The 18055-nt window shown below is 39.6% G+C and overlaps 1 protein-coding gene across 1 annotated transcript in view; it reads left to right on the top strand.

Moving 5' to 3' along the window:
* Positions 1-18055, top strand: part of cntnap2a (contactin associated protein 2a) — a 361415-nt gene that overhangs the window by 321390 nt on the left and 21970 nt on the right. Inside the window, exons 19-23 of the mRNA XM_030123092.1 lie at positions 4440-4658; positions 6998-7027; positions 9647-9883; positions 16019-16252; positions 16846-16979. Of these exons, the coding sequence (XP_029978952.1) occupies positions 4440-4658; positions 6998-7027; positions 9647-9883; positions 16019-16252; positions 16846-16979 (854 nt within the window). The remainder of the gene's footprint in view (positions 1-4439; positions 4659-6997; positions 7028-9646; positions 9884-16018; positions 16253-16845; positions 16980-18055) is intronic.

Below are 18055 nucleotides of genomic sequence, written 5' to 3'. Positions count from 1 at the left end.
GGTGCCATTGCAGGAGCTCAAACACACACCCACAGAAGTCAATATCAGTGTGTGTCTGTGTGCGCTAATGCGACCTTATATGATACACCCATTACCGAGACCTTCGTCGCCTCAAAGACATCAGGTGGACATAATGTGTCTTTGAATCTGAAGAGGAAGACGTAGCCATTGACACAACTGAAAAGCAGTGTTAAAGGCAAGTGGCGAACTGTCTGAACCGGTCTGCTAACAGGATTGAAGACAGATAAGGAGGTCCTTAAGTACAAACATTCTGGACTTCTGTAGAGCTCTGTGCCTTAGTTGAAAGTATGTATGTAAGATGTTCTGAGAGACTTTGAGAGGCTGTATTTTCTGTCACACTCTAGCTCAAGGGTTATAAAAATCTGTGTGCAATCTGACTAAAATGTACTCAAAATGTACCCAAAGTCAGGGCCTAAGACTCTGGGCCATAAAACCATATTGCTGTCACTGGAAAGTAAAGATCATGCACCCAAGTTTAGCTGAAGTCAACACATCTTTCTTTTTGTTCAGAAAACTAAGTGAACTTTATTTCTGTATCTGTTGTAGGCATGTATGTAGAAAAACATTGGCTTGCTCTGTGAGTCTGTTAAGTAAAGAGACATTTAAAAGCCTTTTTTATATCAGAGTGATGCTTTGTTTTTTTTTTTAGAAGTTGTTTTAAATCTCGTTTCAGACTCGGCAGCAGGTATCCTATGGCACTTTGAGTTTGGCTGGTATTTAAATAGACCTCCCCTCCTAAAAAAGGGCCGATCTGCATTCCAGTTTTCCCAGGAGTGCAAAAAACACAAAGCGAGAGGCTAACAAAGCAAATGAGACAAACAACACAGATTTGGCAAGTATAAAAGAAAAGGGATTGAGGAGATAATACACTGCCAGGCATCTGAAAATAGATGAGGAAAGGGAAAATGGATCTTCACACAGGCACATATATGCACACCCACCCAAGCACTGATCTTTCACGCACAGACGTACACCATTTCTTTCACTATTTATCATTGTTTGGTTGTGCTGTGCAGGCGCATAATTTAAAATGTGGTTCTTTCAACCTCGATATTAAAAGATTAATAGAAAAGCAAATAGCAAAGTTAAAAGCTCTGCGTGGTTTTCTCCAGGCCAACATACAAGTAAAGCTCACAAAGCATTCATATACACATGCACATCCACACAATCATTCCTTTACATCTATAGGTGCCATATGCATAGTTTGTGTAATTGATGATGGCAATTTCAGCTCTGTTATTAATTAGTGATTAGTAATTTTGTAATTTAATTGCATTTAAAAAGGTCTTACATGGTTGTAATGTAGTATTTGCATTATTATTTGCACGGTCATGGTATTTTGGCTATTTCATGTCAATGTACTGACAAGTTGCTAAGGATAAAAATAAGATCCTGTAGCTTTAAGAAGGTCCGTTGAGCTTGGGGGTCCTACGTGCCGGGGGGGTATACAGCATTAGAGCCAAAAGGAGCTCATGGTTTTTCTGACCGTGTTCAGACTGTGTGGATAAGTTTGTATATATTTTGGCAGTGTTTGGACAGAAAACGTAGGCAGTGAATTCCTGTATGTATTTTACTTTTTATTTTTCGTATTTTGTTCAATAAATCCGAGAAGACGAACTTTTGTGGAGGACACACTTTTTACACCATGAGTCAGCCATAAGCTCTGGTGGAAAGTTTTATTGGAAAATTGCAACATTTTTATAAGGAAAGATATTGACAAAAAGTTTCCTTATCCTAAGCTTGATCATCATGGGGGTGGCCATGGCTCAGGTGGTAGAGCGGGTCATCCAATAACTGAAGGGTTGGCTGTTCGAATCCTGCTCTATCCTAGTCAGTCTGCTGTGTCCTTGGGTAAGACACTTCGCCCTCCTTGCCTCCAGTGCCACTCACACTGGTGTATGAATGCGTATGAATCTTTGGTGGTGGTCGGAGGGGCCGTAGGCGCGAATTGGCAGCCACGCTTCCGTCAGTCTGCCCCAGGGCAACTGTGGCTACATATGTAGTTTACCACCACCAGAGGGAGAATGTGAGAGTGAATGAATAATGGATCAATAATGTAAAAGCGCTTTGGGTGTCTAGAAAAGCACTATATAAAATCCAATCCATTTTTATTATTATTATCATGCCTCAATATCTAACCCTAAAATTAACTTTAGCCCTGAAAATAAAATTTAACCCTCTCAGAAACCCATTGAAAGATGTGAGGACTAATATGTCCCCACAATCATGGTGGAAACCTAAAACGCAGCACAACAACACAAAGACACGCTCGCACACGTACACAGAATTACATTAGCATACACGTTTGCACTTATGACATCCATCACAACTATGCAAATAGATGAGGCAAGCGCTGCTCTCCGAGGGCACTTTAGTTTTCATTCCTGCCTGTGGACAGAGTATAAAAAAGAAAGTTGTGGGGCATCTATCTTGCTTTATAGTGCTGCTAAAACAGCACACACATAATCAAACACACACTGATGGACCATTCAACAGTGCTGTAGCTGTATTACTATTGTTTTGTTCCTACTGGAATCTTCTGATATATGTTTGGCTTCCGTTCAGCATTTAGAATAACTGATGTCATTCCTCCCCACCCTGAAGACCTGCTCTGTGCAAACAGTCATCATTAATTCAGTGTACTAAAGCCTGTCAGAGGGCTTATACTGTGTGTCCCTCTGCGTCCGCTTGTGTTTGTCTGTCGGTTTGATGTTTAATGTTTTTATCGTCTTAGCAAATGCATGTCTGGATTCACTTAGAGCCTTCACACATGGTTTTGCTAACATGATTTCAGGAGTAGGGTATTTGCAACGTACAAGGTTGTATATTCAAAACACAAAATAAATAAGAAGTTACGAGATGGTCTGTAAGTCATGAAACAAATGAATAAACACTGAAGAATACAGGGAATACATAGAAAAGGATTGGACTGAAAAATGAGCAAACAAACGAACAAAGAAACCAAGCTAAGACGTCACAAACACACAGGAACTTTTGAAAGCAGTGTGGAGGAAAAGATAATTGAATATGTATAAAGAAAGAAGAAGGTGCAAGGACTCGACAGACGGAAAGAAGAGCTCATTTCCCCAGTCAATGCTTCATAAAATTGTATGCTCTTCTATGTGACCATAATAAAGTCATGATAAAGCCCAAACATATAGAGCTATGAAGTGGGTATCTGTCATAGCAACGACTGCAGAACACTGGTAGTGCTAGCCACCATATGGCACCACACAGAATGTATAGCTTTTATACAACAGTTTCCCAGTTGAAGCCAAACATTAAGCAAAGTGTCAAATTGGATTTTAATTTGACAGTTGCAAATGATTGCTGCAGCAGCTAAAAATAAATTTCCTCATTGTTTCCTCATTGTTGCTCCATTCCCCTCATAGTTCAAAGCAGAAAGATTCCTCTGACATTTTGCAGTGGCAAGCATTCATAGAGCATCCCTCAGCAAAACACAATGTGGAGTCATGATGTATAACAATGACTGAAACTGTAAATGCGTATTAACAGCATATTAAAAAAGAAGACAGACTGTTAATATAATGCTGTGTGTTATTTAGTATGTGCAGTACTAAATTTGAACATTGAAAGGTGTAGCTGGAGATGAGAATATATACACATACTGTTCTTTCCCAATTTTAATTTGTTCTTAACACACATGTACACAGGGCATATTTGTAGTCTGATTACAGTTCCCTCCAGAGAGGTTTGATGGTCTTGGACAGTGACCTCACCATTTCAGTCCCAAAAGCATCTGGAACGGACAGGTGGTATGGTCAAACACACATGCATACACACAGAGTAGTTCACAAACTTAACCTGTTGGGGTCATAAAACGGACATTACGGCCCCCTGTTGGTTTGCTGATATTTTAAGCTTCTAAACTACAGTCACGGTTAAATTACATGCACACAGCTTGGTTATACTTCAATAATCATGTAGAAAAAAAAAATCTTCGTTGTAACTTTTCTTTTCTACCATATTCATATGCACTCTGTCTTTGATTTATCTTTGACACTTTCTGTTTCTGTTCCATCCACGGAAAACTTTCAAACTTTAAAAACAGCAAAACCAGATGGAAAAACCAGAATGCTGTATTTGCAGCAATACAACTTTATGTCATGCAAAACCAACAGTTCCTGGCATCTATTGACTGCATGTGAGATTAGACCTGTCCAAAGCTGTGAGTAGTCGTGTATTGCAAAGCTGAAATCCATACCAGCCAAAGGAATGGCCCCGAAACAAATGAGCCATTAGATTAGAAATTGAACGCATATTTACCTGCAGAGTGGACTATGACAGAACAAAGAGTTATGGGTTTTAGAGAGTTGTGATGTTTGTTTCTTGTGGTTTTATAAATGACTTCTGTAACTAAGACTTGGACTGAATTGATTCTTTCTTTCATTCTGCAGCTCCTCGAGTCGTCTCCTTCTCTTTCGATGTTGGAAACGGACCTGTGGAATTAACAGTAAATTCAGCCACTCCCCTCAATGATGACCAATGGCATCGCATAATCGCTGAGAGGAACGTTAAAGAGGCGGTGCTTCAGTTGGATCAGGCATACCGGGCATCCCAGCTCGCCCCTGCACAGGGACACACACGGCTAGAGCTGTTCAGCCAGCTCTACGTGGGTAAGATGCAAACACACTCCCAAACAATTCACCACCGTTAACAACCCTTATGAGTAAGAATTACTCACGTACACACATTTGATTGCAATTTGGACGTTTAATAGCTGCTTTGTGTAGGAGGGACACTCACAGAGACAAACACAATATAATTATGAGCTCTTGTGTGCGGAAAGTACATATCATCCATGTACACATAATAGGATTGAACTCTTAATTAAAAAACTTTCTGTTCTGTCTGCGTTTCCAGTAATGCCCCTTTACATAAAGACATTCACAGTGGGAATGTCTGATTGTTTAAAAAGTTAAAAACTGCACCAGCTTCTTGAGAGGCTTTGGTCCAGCTTAGCCACAGCAGCTGCTTATTAAGTTAATGTTAATCCGGTACGCACATAGGCATTTCGCATTTAATGATATATACACGTGTGGATACACGCACGTCCTCACATTCATGCAAGTGATCAGAGTATTAATGAAGCTAAATCAGAAGTTCACTGAGCCTCTGTGCTGACTAAGAGTGTGTGACTAAAACTAACTTAATTCGCTTAGTGAGGTCATTTACTTGACTCTTCAGTACTTTAAACTCAGCAATATTATTTTGCTTGGATAAAGTTTCTATAATTGCACAAAGAACATATTTAGTGTCTTTCCCTCTTTATCATTCACACATATTTTTCAAAATCAGATTGATCACATCAAGACTGCTTCCTTAAAGCTGAGAAGTGCCTACCGTTTTGCGTATTGCTTCATCTGGATCTACACTTAGTGCAACTTAAACTCATAAGGAGTTCAAATTTCCGATGGTGTGGCCAGTTTCTCCTCTATGCTTTCACTTCTCTGCCTTTTGTGCTGAGCTGTCAATAGTCTGTAAACCAAACTCCAGGGCTAAAATAGTTTTAGGGATTTGAGGATAGAAGGAAAAGTGCTGAGGCGGATCACAGCGTTCCTACTATCTCACGGAAGAAGTTCTGCCCAAAGGAGATAGTTCCAAATTCCAATCAGGCCTCCCGATGTGATAGCCTTAACCCCCTTGATCCCAGTTTATAATATAATTTCATCGTCTCATCAGTTTTGCTGATTCATACGCTGCTGAAACATCCTCACCTTATCATGTCCCAATTTGCCGCTCAGTGTATTTGTACTTTCATTTGGTGGAATGGAAAGGGCTGAGGAAGGTTTCGTCATTGCAAGACTCGCGGCTATGAAACCGGGGACTTAATGGCTGCCAGATACTGCTTCGGCCGTCACCTCATTTGCATGTGTATATTCCAGCTTGATTCTCTGTCAAGGAAGACGGGAGCAGAATCAGCCTCCTGGCAATTCTCTAGAAACACAAGAAGCAGTCAAAGTCAGAAGGAGAGCGAGGAAGGAGCAACAGCCAATAATGTGACTTCATATCAGATCTCTAATCCTTACATAATCCTCATTTCAGAATTGCTTTAGAAAGTTACAATGTGACACACCCAAACAGTAAAAGGAAGTAGTAGACATGACCCTTAATAACCTCACAAGAGACAAAGCTGTATTTGTGTTTGGTGCAGAGATTAGAAAAGAATAAGGGGATCCCTGGAAGCAAACCAGCATCAATATTTTATTGAAAATCGGCTGATTCTTCCTTGCAATGGAACATCTTCTGCCACTTTGCACGTCGTCTCTGATTGATATTGATGTGGCTGTTTGAAGGTAGTGGAGTAGAAACAAGAACGCAAGCCAGAAATCTAAGAGGAATACAACTTTGAATTCTGCTTCAGTCATCTTTTGTTTGCAATTTTGATGGAAGGAGCAAAAAGGGAAAACAAAATAGCACTAGAATTGATGTTTGAAAGATCTGTTTGTATGATTTCATATAAACGCACAGTTGGGGGGTACAATAGGGGGCTTTATTTTACTTACCTCGTTCTCATATCTGTCTCTGTATCATCTACTTTTCTCTTTCTCAATCAATATGCTCCTCATCAAGCGTTTGATTGCTTTAGTGTTTACTGCACAGTGGCTCATTTGCTCTAATGGCCTTGAGAGTAAATGTTATACCATCAGCCTTCTGTCGTTTACTTCACACTGTTAACTTTTAGCTCCACAATTCACTTCATACATGCATATAACTATAAATCTTTCTCCATATTACTCATAAAAATCCACCATCTGTTCTTTTGATTTCCCCTTTGATTAATGGTCAACAGCTCTGGTTTTTTTGTTTTGTTTTGGTTTTTTTTGTATAATTTTGCATGTTTTTGCTCATGGCTGGACTGCTTTTTTCTATGTCTTTGCTTTTTCCTTTTGCTTGCTTCTGTCTTCATGGATTGATGTCAATACTCTCTGCATGCATGTGATGCCTGTTGCAGGGAAACCAGCCTCACTTACCTGCCAAGACAGTAGGTAACATTTAATGACTACAGTGGAATGTCTTGGTGACTTTAATTCAGAGCCAGAATAACAAAATCCCATTTCACAGCTTATGCATTCATACAAGGCTCAAGTCAAGACCATATATGTGTAGAAATATACAGTGTAATGCATGTATTTTGTTGCATTTTATTCATGTGCAGTCCCACACTGATGGTGATTAAACTTCAGGTGGGATTAAAATTCATTGTTTGATTCATACTAAACATTCATGCATTGATGTGAGAAATTATCTTTGGTAGATAATGTGCTGCTACATTTGCTGTGCAGAGATCATTCAGGAGTAAGTCCATTACAGACCTTAAAGAGAGAGTTCAAAAAAACACAGTGTTATAAACCTATAGATATAAAACATCAGGCAGGTAATGGGATTTCTATCATAATATCTTCCCTCTGGAAATGTCGGTGGGTTAGAAAGGCTTTTGAGATGGCATTTAGACTTTATAAATCTAAAATATTCATCTAAAGCTTGTGTAATATGCGATCCTCAAGAGCAGTTGCTATAAACACGGAGTGGATAAATACTTGTGAGAGGATCTTGACAAACAGGCAAACATGAGACACACAGTACCAGAATTTCCTCTTAAAGTGTCCAGATGCATTTACATTCACATTATGTCTACTCCCTCAACTGTGTGCATATTCATTACTTCATCATTACTTATGTAGAATCCACACACATAAATTCCCGTGCAGAATAAAGGTCTAAAGGTCACATTTTTTGTCATTAACTTTTTTAAAGCTCAGCACTTAACTGTAAACGGGCCTTTTAATTAGGAAATGCATATTTTCTGTGTATATGTGAATGTGTATGTGTAACCTAATGAATGTGAAATGTTTTCTCATTAGCACATTTCAGGGTAACATACCCTTGAGTCTCCCTACATCTCAGCCATATTTAAATAGGTGTATCCAAATGTGCTGTGCATTTGAGTTTGTGTTCCCATGATTGTATTTCTGTGCAGTCATGTACTTATGTGCATTTGTGTGTCCATGTGTTTCTCTTTGTTCATACCTTCACTGAGGATTTTATGGTTGCCTCTGGCATTGCTGTTTGAGGAAGTCAGATAATGATCACATTTCAAATGTTTAGCAGGGATAAGGATGTGTTTGATTGCACAGAGGACATTTTTCTTTTTAATGACACTGTTTCTGAAATTATTAAATAAGTTGGTATAAAACACAAAACAGAAACAATGCATTTAGCTAAACCTTTAAAATATTGTATATTTAATAGATTTGTGGAAAAATAAGGGTTACACACTCTCTTTTGTTACAGTTTGCTACATAGTATTTTCTTTTTTCTCACACATAACTGCCTCTGTGGTCACTAATATCAGTATCTGTTACAAGCCAGTACTGGTGTCAGTTAGTATTACTCAGGCTCTGTTTCACACCATTTGTAAGCTGTACAGAAGTCAGTCGCATGCATGTGTGTATCCATTCACCATAGTCTCTGCAGACCTCAGAGCCTGCTGTCCGTTTAATCAGAGACTGATTTAGACCTGAGTAAACAGGTGGCCGAAACCTCCAGCCAATCAGTGGTACAAAATAGATTAATTAACAGGTCTACTAAAAGTCTAATCTGTCGTGGGACAGAAAAGTGGAGAAAGCACGTGAAAGCCCACCTGCATCTTGATATTTGAATATTATATTGGCTGGAGAGAAGCACATGAATTAGTAATCCTTTTGTATTTTGCCTTGTACCCGTGTGGCTAAGCTAGCAGATGAGTGAGCCTGACAGAGTAGCTCTTTAGAGAGAAAACTATTTGTGTATGCGTGAGATAGTGTCCAGGTCTATTTATACATGGCTTCTTGAATGGACACTTCTCTGTAATCCAAAGTATGCAATTAAAAGGTTTTAATAACTAAAATGCCCCTCAGCTCTTGTTAATGAGGGTGTGCATATGTGTGTATACATATATGTGTGTGTATCTGTACGTTGTAACATCTTCTGTGTTTGTGCTTGTGTCTGTCTGAATATATACCTGTGGGTGTATGTTTATGAGTCTGTTTATTGCTATAGTCATTTAGGTGCACATTAATCTATTTAACACCCCTCCTCTGTCCAAGTTAATGGGTAGTTAGACTGTAATGGTGCAGGGCCAGAATGACGATGAAGCACTTTAGAGGAATGGCTATTGACACCCCAAGGCTAAGCCTTAATGCTCATATTGACTCACGTGAATCAAGTAGGCTGTGTGTGGCGTCTTCGTCTGTACCATGGACCATACATGCATCCATCCATCTACATGTGTATGCTTGCAAGATCTTCATTAAGTCCTAGTGTTCATTATGGCTGTTCTAATTAGTGAAAAAAATCAAACAAGTTGAAGGTTGTTTCAAGAGCAGCGTCACAGTTGGAACAATTACCATGACACCAATGGCTTCCTCCAGGCATTAGGATATTAACGTTTCTAAAAGAGATTAAAACACAGTCTCCTGCGTTCACAATGACTTTTGTGTCCCTGACTTCCATTTGTCCTCCCCTCTACCTCTTTATTTATGTTCTTTTCTATTTCATTTCTTACTCATTGCTACATATACTGCATTGAAACCATCTTCTGCCTCGTTCCGTCACTGCTCAGGTGCTGCAGGGGGCCAGAGGGGCTTTCTGGGCTGTATCCGAGCCCTACGAATGAATGGGATCACCCTTGATCTAGAGGAGAGGGCTAAAGTCACACCTGGAGTCAAGCCCGGTTGCCAAGGCCACTGCACCAGTTATGGGATGTACTGTCGCAACGGAGGAAAGTGTGTGGAAAAGTACAACGGCTACCTCTGTGACTGCAACGCCACCGCCTATGATGGCCCATTCTGCACCAGAGGTGAGAACACTGAAATCCTCTTAGATTCAGCATCTTTAAATCAAAGTGTTAATATTGAAACTTTAGTTTGAGGTTAAATGATTCATACAGATAAAGCACAACCATACTCTCTCTCTCTCTCTCTGTCTCTCTCTCTCTCTCTGTATATATGTATATATGTATATATATATATATATATATATATATATATATATATATATATATATACATATACATATAAAATAATGATAATAATACATCGGTTTTATATAGCGCTTTTCTAAGTACTCAAAGACACTTTACAATAAGAAGCCAAGGGACAAACACACAACAAACAGGTAAAACAGATACAGAGTTAATACTAAAGGGCAAACAGAACAAATACTCAAGCAAAAAGGTAGAGACAGATACTGAAACGAAAACACATGAGAGAAGGTAGATGGGGGTGGATGAGGTGGAACAGGCAGTCAGTTTTCATATGATGATCTGAAGAGGTGAGACTTGAGTTGGATTTATAGTAAAAAAGTCCAAAAAAAAGAGGATAGTGGACAAATCCTCTGTGATGTCACCAGTGGTTTTTAAGCCATAGAGATAAGTGACACTACGCTTCATAAATGATAACATACACAGGTGTATATGATAACAGTGATGCCAACTTCATGTAATGTAGATAAACTCTAATCAGTACTTGCTGGCTGACTGACGGGCTGTATAATTCCATACAAATGAATGCTAACATTAGCTAATATAGCTAAATTACACTAACAGGCTGACTTTTGTAAGTACCTGGAAACTTAATGACAGAAACCTCTTTCAGTATTTTTACTATAAATCCTCAATCATTAGTACAGGAGAGCTACCTGTCAGGGACAAAGAAGTATTACTAAATAAACAGGAGCTCTGAATGTCGCACTCAGCAGCCGAGGAAGCTGCCAATCAAAGCCCACAGAGCAGACACAGATGACACTCACCTGTCACTCAAAGCAGCCACTCCCTCAATAATGCATGACCTTTGGATTAATGTAATGTAAATTCACTCCCCATCATTGTCATGAAGGGTAAATGAGGTTTTTGTACCATCCTATTAATTTCCAATGCCGTTTGTTTCTGCAGCGAAGTTGGACATTTTAAAATTGGGGTCCATAGGGATTGGCCAGCTGATGGAGACAGTCCCAAGTGGCCATTTTAAAGAATTACCAGTTTTTTATATTTGCATATTGCCTTTAATTTTTCCGTCTCAGCGGTCGTCTCTTGAGCACTACATGTACATATAAAGTTGGAGCTCCTAAAAGTGTTCAGGTCAAGAAATTTTGGTGTCTTCTCATTCACTAAATTTACAGAAATATATGATAAATAACCATAATATCTACATTTGTAACTTTTTACTATTTGACTACAACCTCAAAACAGCGGTGAATAAATATAATTTTTAGATTAATCCAGATTAAAGATTAGTGATGTTCGATACTACGGATTTCCTTTCCAATCCGATACAGAGTAAAATTCAGGCTGGTATCAGCAGTACCGATCTACCAATACCAATACTTTGTACAAATACACTTAATGTCTGAAAAATCTAAAAAAAAAAAGTGTATTTCCATGCATAACTTCATAAAGAATACAAGACATGAGAGTAATTATTGTTTAATTATTAAGAACTATTATAAAATGAAACCTTGCACATTAATTCACATTACGTGAAAGTGTCAATATGAAACATGAAAACAATGAACATGTAACACTTCAACAAATGCATCCGACATTGACACTTTCCCTCATTCACAAGTTTTTGTTTAGGAACAATCATATATTTTCTGTTTTCCCCTTTAGTCTGTTCCATTTTTTGCTCAGAACCTCTCCTGCCTTTCGACAGACTCTCTCTGCTGGTACAGAGGTGACAGTCATTCTCAGGTATCTCACTGCTAGTTTGCTTAGGGCTGGGAAGGACTGACTGAGAAGCATGACACAGCACACACTTACCCAGGCAGAGGAAGAAGTAGTTCCCACCAATCATGTATCATTTGGACAAGATCCCAATAGTTTAGCTACTTTCCACTGCGTTCCTGATACACATGACCTCAAATGACCAAAGTATCAAAAGTATTAATATTTTTATTTGTGAATTGATTCTAGAGTGTAAAGATCTGGTGTCAGAGATATCAATATTTCAGTATCGATCCGCACATCACTATTAAAGACAAGCTAGTCAGGGACAGATCATCAATTGCAGCTAGCAGGATAATGTCACTAATCACTACATTTACAAGCAAAGTTAGTGATCTTGCACACACTTTCAGGATAAAAAAGAAACATGCTAAATGAATAAATCATGCACTTACGTACAAAACTGGCTGTAGTTTGAAAACATTGTCTGATGAAAATCTGTTCTTGTCCTTAAACTGATAGGGCTTCATCTAGAGATTCCTGCCCACTTTTGTTCATACTCTTATTTTTTCACTGAATGCTTCCACACTTAAAACTCAGGATTCTTCTTGGCATTTCCTGTGCCTTTTATGAAGCCTATGTTTTTTGTTTTTTATATTCATATCATGCACATGAATGAGAGGGAAGAATCCCAAAAATCATAGTCACTGATACCTGAGACAAGGAGCACAATCATGTTTTCAGATCCAGGTTTGCACAGTCAAAGAGCCCTATGCACCACATCTGAACTGAGCAGTGCAGGAAAAAGGACATTTCTCTTCTGCTCGAAGTTGAATTCCCATATCAAAGCATCGGTAAGCATTTCGCTCTGCCAGTTTGTGATATAATAAACACAGGTTCATGACTTATTTTGTGTCTCCGCCATATCTTTGGGAAAAGCATGTCTAAAGTATTCTTTAATATAGTCTCTTTTATTTTTTTCTCATGATTGCAAGAATTCTTGCACAAACTTCCCTTCAGCTGTGAATTTTTAGATGACAAACTGAGTCATAATCTCTCTGCTAACACTTTTTCAATGTCCTTTACAGGCATCTTTGTGAACAAGTTTTCATTCCTCTTTAGTTGACAATGCCACAGTCAAATAGTGCCAGGATTACTGCTGGAGCGGTTATATTTCAATGAGCTGCATTTCCTGACAACCCACTGTGATTTTTGCTGAGCTCTGTGATTGTTCTCACTTCCTATTCAGTTTGGAACTGTCGGTGTTGAAAGTGTTTGGGCTTATGATAAAAGGCATCGATTGAGTGTGATATTGTGCTTACCCACCAATTCTCCCTGACTTTAGAACGCACTCACTGAATACTAAAACTACAGATACAGAGCGAAAAGATCAAACTGAAAAAACAAAATGCAGCCACTGACAAGCCATCTTACAAAGCAGAGGGTAGCTCAAGTTTTTTGAAGTTTGAGGATGAGAAATGTTACACTCTACCTCTAACTCTGCACTGCAGCATAAGTTAAAACATCATGTTTGTTTCACAGGGATTCGTTAGATACAGTATTAAAGTTCTACTTCTCAAAACAAGTTTTCATAAAATGCTCTGGGGAGAAGAGCAACACTGCTGTCAGTGGCTTCTGCTACCTCCCAGTCAGAGAGTTGATCCCCGACATGTGAATTAATTTGTTTCCTAAAGCCGAATAGTGTTTTTCCCTTGTGCTCCTGGCAGGGGGGTGACAAGATGACAGAAAAGCAGAGTGGGTGAATGTGTGTGTTCATTTGTGTATGTTTGTGTCGTGGGGGAAAGGGATGACAGTGTGTGGTGATATGTGAGTGTAGGACATGAAAAGACCTCCTCCGAATTCTGTCATAGCCAATCAGGCATTTTAGGATTTATAGAATGGAGGTTAGTGTCTTCAAGAGAGAGAGAGTGTGTGTGTGTGTGTGTGTGTGTGTGTGTGTGTGTGTGTGTGTGTGTGTGCGTGTGCGTGTGGGTGTGTGTGTGTGTGTGTGTGATGTGTACGTATACCTGTCTGTCAGCCTGATGACAGACAGAGAAAGACAGGGGGAGAGCACACCCTTGTGTCTGTTTGTTTGTGTGCATGTCACATGACTGTCCCCTTCCTCTCCTGTCTCCTCATTTTGAAGAGTCTCTTCTTTCCTGTCTCTCCCATCTACTTCATCTACAATTCAACCCTTTGTCATGTTTATCCTTGTTCTTTTATCATCCCTCCTCGCTCTCCCTTGCCTCCTCTCTTTCTTCAAGTCTTCTTTTGCTCCTTTCACTCTTAGTTTTCCTCCTGCTCCTTTATCTCATTCTCTAGTTTCCTGCTTTTTTCATGATCCTCTTTCCCGTACTTTCTCCTCTGCTCTTTCAGCGTTTATCTCCTCCTGTCCTGCCTCCTCTCTTCTTCTGCTTTCTTCTTTTTTTACCACTTCAAGCCCTTTTCTTCATCTCCTCACCGCTCTCCTGTTTTCTCCTTCTGGAAATCTCTCCTTTAACTCCCCCCACTCTTCCAGTCCTCCCAGCGAGTGAAAAATGCATGAAGCCAGCTATAATTGCACACTGCATTTCCATTGTATCCATATTTACGCACTGCTCAGGGGACACTGCAGTATTATTATTATACACTCTCATTCTTCTGCTTTTCTGCCCTTGAGGGTCACACAATGTGCACATGTTCATCTATAAACATGGACACACACATGAAAGCTCAAACTTGCACTGCATACATACCTGTAGAAGTTTGCGTATTTGCACAAATTCCCTCTCCAGGACTTCTACTCACATGGACATAAAAAATATACACAAACACAGAGTCCCTACCCTGGAGCGGAGTTTTCTCATTCCCTCTCATGCTTCCAGACAACTCTGTGTTGGTTTGGAGGCTTCGGGCAGGTAGTCTGACACTCTACTTTTTTTTTCAGCCGGCCAGAAAAGGCATAGACAGGTTATAAGCATGCACTACATCATCCACAGAGTGCATGCACAAAGATACAATAGGAAATACCAGAGGATGTAGGTTACACATTTGCCTGCATAGTCCTCGTGCTGTGTGGAAACTAACAAATGTTTCTGAATAAACATTAAATATACCGATAGATCATTTTGTTGTTTCATTGACTCTTCTGCAACTGATTGAAGAACTGAGGCAGACACTCAACAGTGACATGAATTACACTTTTTCTCACTCTGATTCACTTAATACCCAGAAGCATTTATCTTGGCAGGCAGTGAGCACTCCAGCTGCAGCAGAAAATGACGTGAGCTCACAAGCTCACTGCCTGGTTAACACAGAACAATTGGTAAAATGGATCTCTCCAGACTCTCAAAGCTTGAAACTGTATCAATGCACAGCAGAATAGAGGATAAAATTGTGATATAGTTGAATGGAGGCAAGGCTTTTCGTCCACCAATATCAGTCAGAGAGCTTGCCCATTTTCTGGTAATAAGCCTTCTATTAAATTTAAGTAATGTAGCTTGAAGTATTTATTGCACTGTGTCCAGCAGGAGACGATGGGTGTAGTGAAGCTTTAAAATAACATGCATAAATATGTTAGTAAGTGTAGAATACTTAGTATTCTACACTTACAGAGGGGGTAGTTATACGTTCATACTGCTAACACTGTAGGGTACGCATGTCAAAGCAACATGCTATGGCGTTTACCCACACACAACCCTAGGCTCTCCACTTTGCTTCTTTAATTTCATGCACATTGTGCCTTTTGTGCCCTTTGTTACCAACATGCACGCACTGTTGAAGCATGTGCATACACACAGACAGGAAGAATGAGCATGACAGAAGAAATAGAAAAATAAGGTCCCTGCTTCTCAACACTTGATTAAGAGAATCAATAAGCCTCCTGGAATGGTTGGAATATGCCATTAGGTGTGTTAATGTACTGGTAAACAATGTATTGTTTTGTTTCAGATGCCGGAGCACAGCAATTTAACACCCACTTTAATACACATCCTGAACACACACATACAGTGTGTGTGTGCGTGTGTGTGTGTGTGTGTGTGTGTGTTTGTTTGTTTTCTTGTTGGCCCTATAATATGCCAAGACTATCCCAGTTTAGTCTTGGCTTTCTTTCTTTCTTTCTTTCTTAGTTGCATCTTTCATGTTATCTTTACTTAGTAGCTCTTTATGCCCATTTTGTGTTGCAATTGTTTATGACATTTAATATTTATCTTTATTGTCTTTGTGTATTCATCTGATCGCATTTCACATGTGCTTTAAAATGCTTTATATATCATCTCTTGTCTCATTCAGATGTTGGAGGTTTCTTTGAGGCAGGAACCCTGATCAAGTACAACCTTGGTCATGAAGCAGTTGCTGGAGCCAGTAAAAGTGCAAGACTTGTGACATATCAGCTGACACCACAGGAAGTAAACCTAACAAAGGAGGAATTGGCATTTAGCTTCAGCACATCTAACGCACCGGCTGTTCTGATGTATGTCAGCTCCAAGACGCAGGATTATCTGGCTGTGGTGCTCAGGCAAAATGGTAAGATCCTCAGAAACACACACGATGGAAAGTATTTGTGTGCTACTGCTTACTCAACAGTGAAGAGTCAGATTGAAATAATGTGTTTTTGTGCAAAAAAAAGTTTATTTTTAAAGGCTGAGAAGTTCCATAATCTCTTAAAATCCTCCCCAGTCAGAGACTTCCTGCTGAGTGGCTGACAGGCGGCTCACTGCTTTGATTAAGTGAAAGTAATAAAAATTTGACAGTGCCATCTAGTGTTACACTAATTTATGTGCACAGCCATCAGAATAAAACTGCAAAATGTTCACAATGCTTAGGAGTGCTGCTACAAATTCTGGTCCCTTCTGGTAAACTGCTTCTCAGGGCACTGACACATCCAGGCACCTTCTGCATAATTCAGGGTTTAGCCCCTAAATTAATAGTATTACACTAATATCTACTGCCAACAATTCTATTTTTTAGCCACCGCCGGAGGAATATGTGGTAAATTAATTTTACATTTTTGAGTTATTTATTAATTGATGAGAGCTCATTCTTAAATCGTCTCAGAGCAGGAAAAGGTACATGTTTGGCAGACAAGTGGACATGTGATGTGGCCTGTGTGTCTTCAGGTTCACTGCAGGTGCGATATAACCTGGGGGGGCTAAGAGAGCCGTTTGCTATAGATGTGGATCAGCGGAATTTGGCCAATGGACAACCACACAGCATTAACATGTCCCGGGTTGAAAGGAGCATCACCATCCAGGTACAAGTCACAAACTCACAAACACAAACATGTCTAAGCACTCAAAAGGACGTTTGAAGAAAATACTTAAATTTCAAGCTCCTTCTTACACTCATTTAAGATCTGTGAGGGACTGACTTCCAACTACACACACAAATGCATACACAAACATAAGAGTACACAATCACCCAAGTCCAAGCCAGCATTAGTTCGATGGTTTGCAATAAGTCAGAGGGGAGAGCAGTGTCCTGTTCTGTCTTTTGCTGTGATGAAACTGCTTGTCCTCTGCCACTGTAAATCCACTTCCAGTAGACAGCCTAAGTATAGCAACAGAGAGCATGCATCGATCTGTGTGTGTGTGTGTGTGTTTGTATGAGTGCCCAACGCCACTGTGTGATTGCAGCAGCATGTATTTCTGCCCTAGTGGAGGTATTTATGAGTGCGCAAGCAAGTGAGCAAGTGTGCAAGTTTGTGCATGACAAAGTGTTGCATATATATATGTGTGTGTGTGTGTGTGTGTGTGTGTGTGTGTGTGTGGGTCTCACTGCCTGTCTGTGTGTGAGTTCATGTGTGGGGGTTTGTTTGTGTGCTCTTGAGCTGCAGCTAAACAGCTTAGTGCAGATCAATACAGCCAAGGCTCAGTCAGTAGCTGTCAAGGATGGAGTGAGAATTCAGCTAAAATATTACAGACTTTGTTCTGGGTTAAAATGCTCAGGTTTGGCTGCAGGCGGCAGTTTAAGAAGGAGCTGAAATGGAATGCAGCCGGCTGTAAAACCTAGTTATCAGTTGCATTCAGATTGGAATAAAATTGTATTTTCATGGGCAGTTTATTTTTTGCCAAGGTTGGGGATTATCATTCTCTGCATGAGAACCAAAATGGGAAATTGTAAAAAGTTTCATTTTAATCCACCCCCTTCAGTGTTTTTCCACTGTTGAAAATGGTACAGATCACAGTTTAGTTCCTTCAATTATCATATCACATCTATTAATTAGACGTACCACTTCTCATATGTAGTGTGTTTGGTAGATGCTCACATTGCAGCACGTCATGAAACAGACCCTCTGTTGTGCAATTTCCTACTTATTTACAACTCAAT

This window comes from Sphaeramia orbicularis, chromosome 20 (assembly GCF_902148855.1).
Source record: "Sphaeramia orbicularis chromosome 20, fSphaOr1.1, whole genome shotgun sequence".
Classification (NCBI taxonomy): domain Eukaryota; kingdom Metazoa; phylum Chordata; class Actinopteri; order Kurtiformes; family Apogonidae; genus Sphaeramia; species Sphaeramia orbicularis.
The sequence above is the reverse complement of the archived record's forward strand: the minus strand, read 5'-3'. Positions and strand labels throughout refer to the sequence as shown.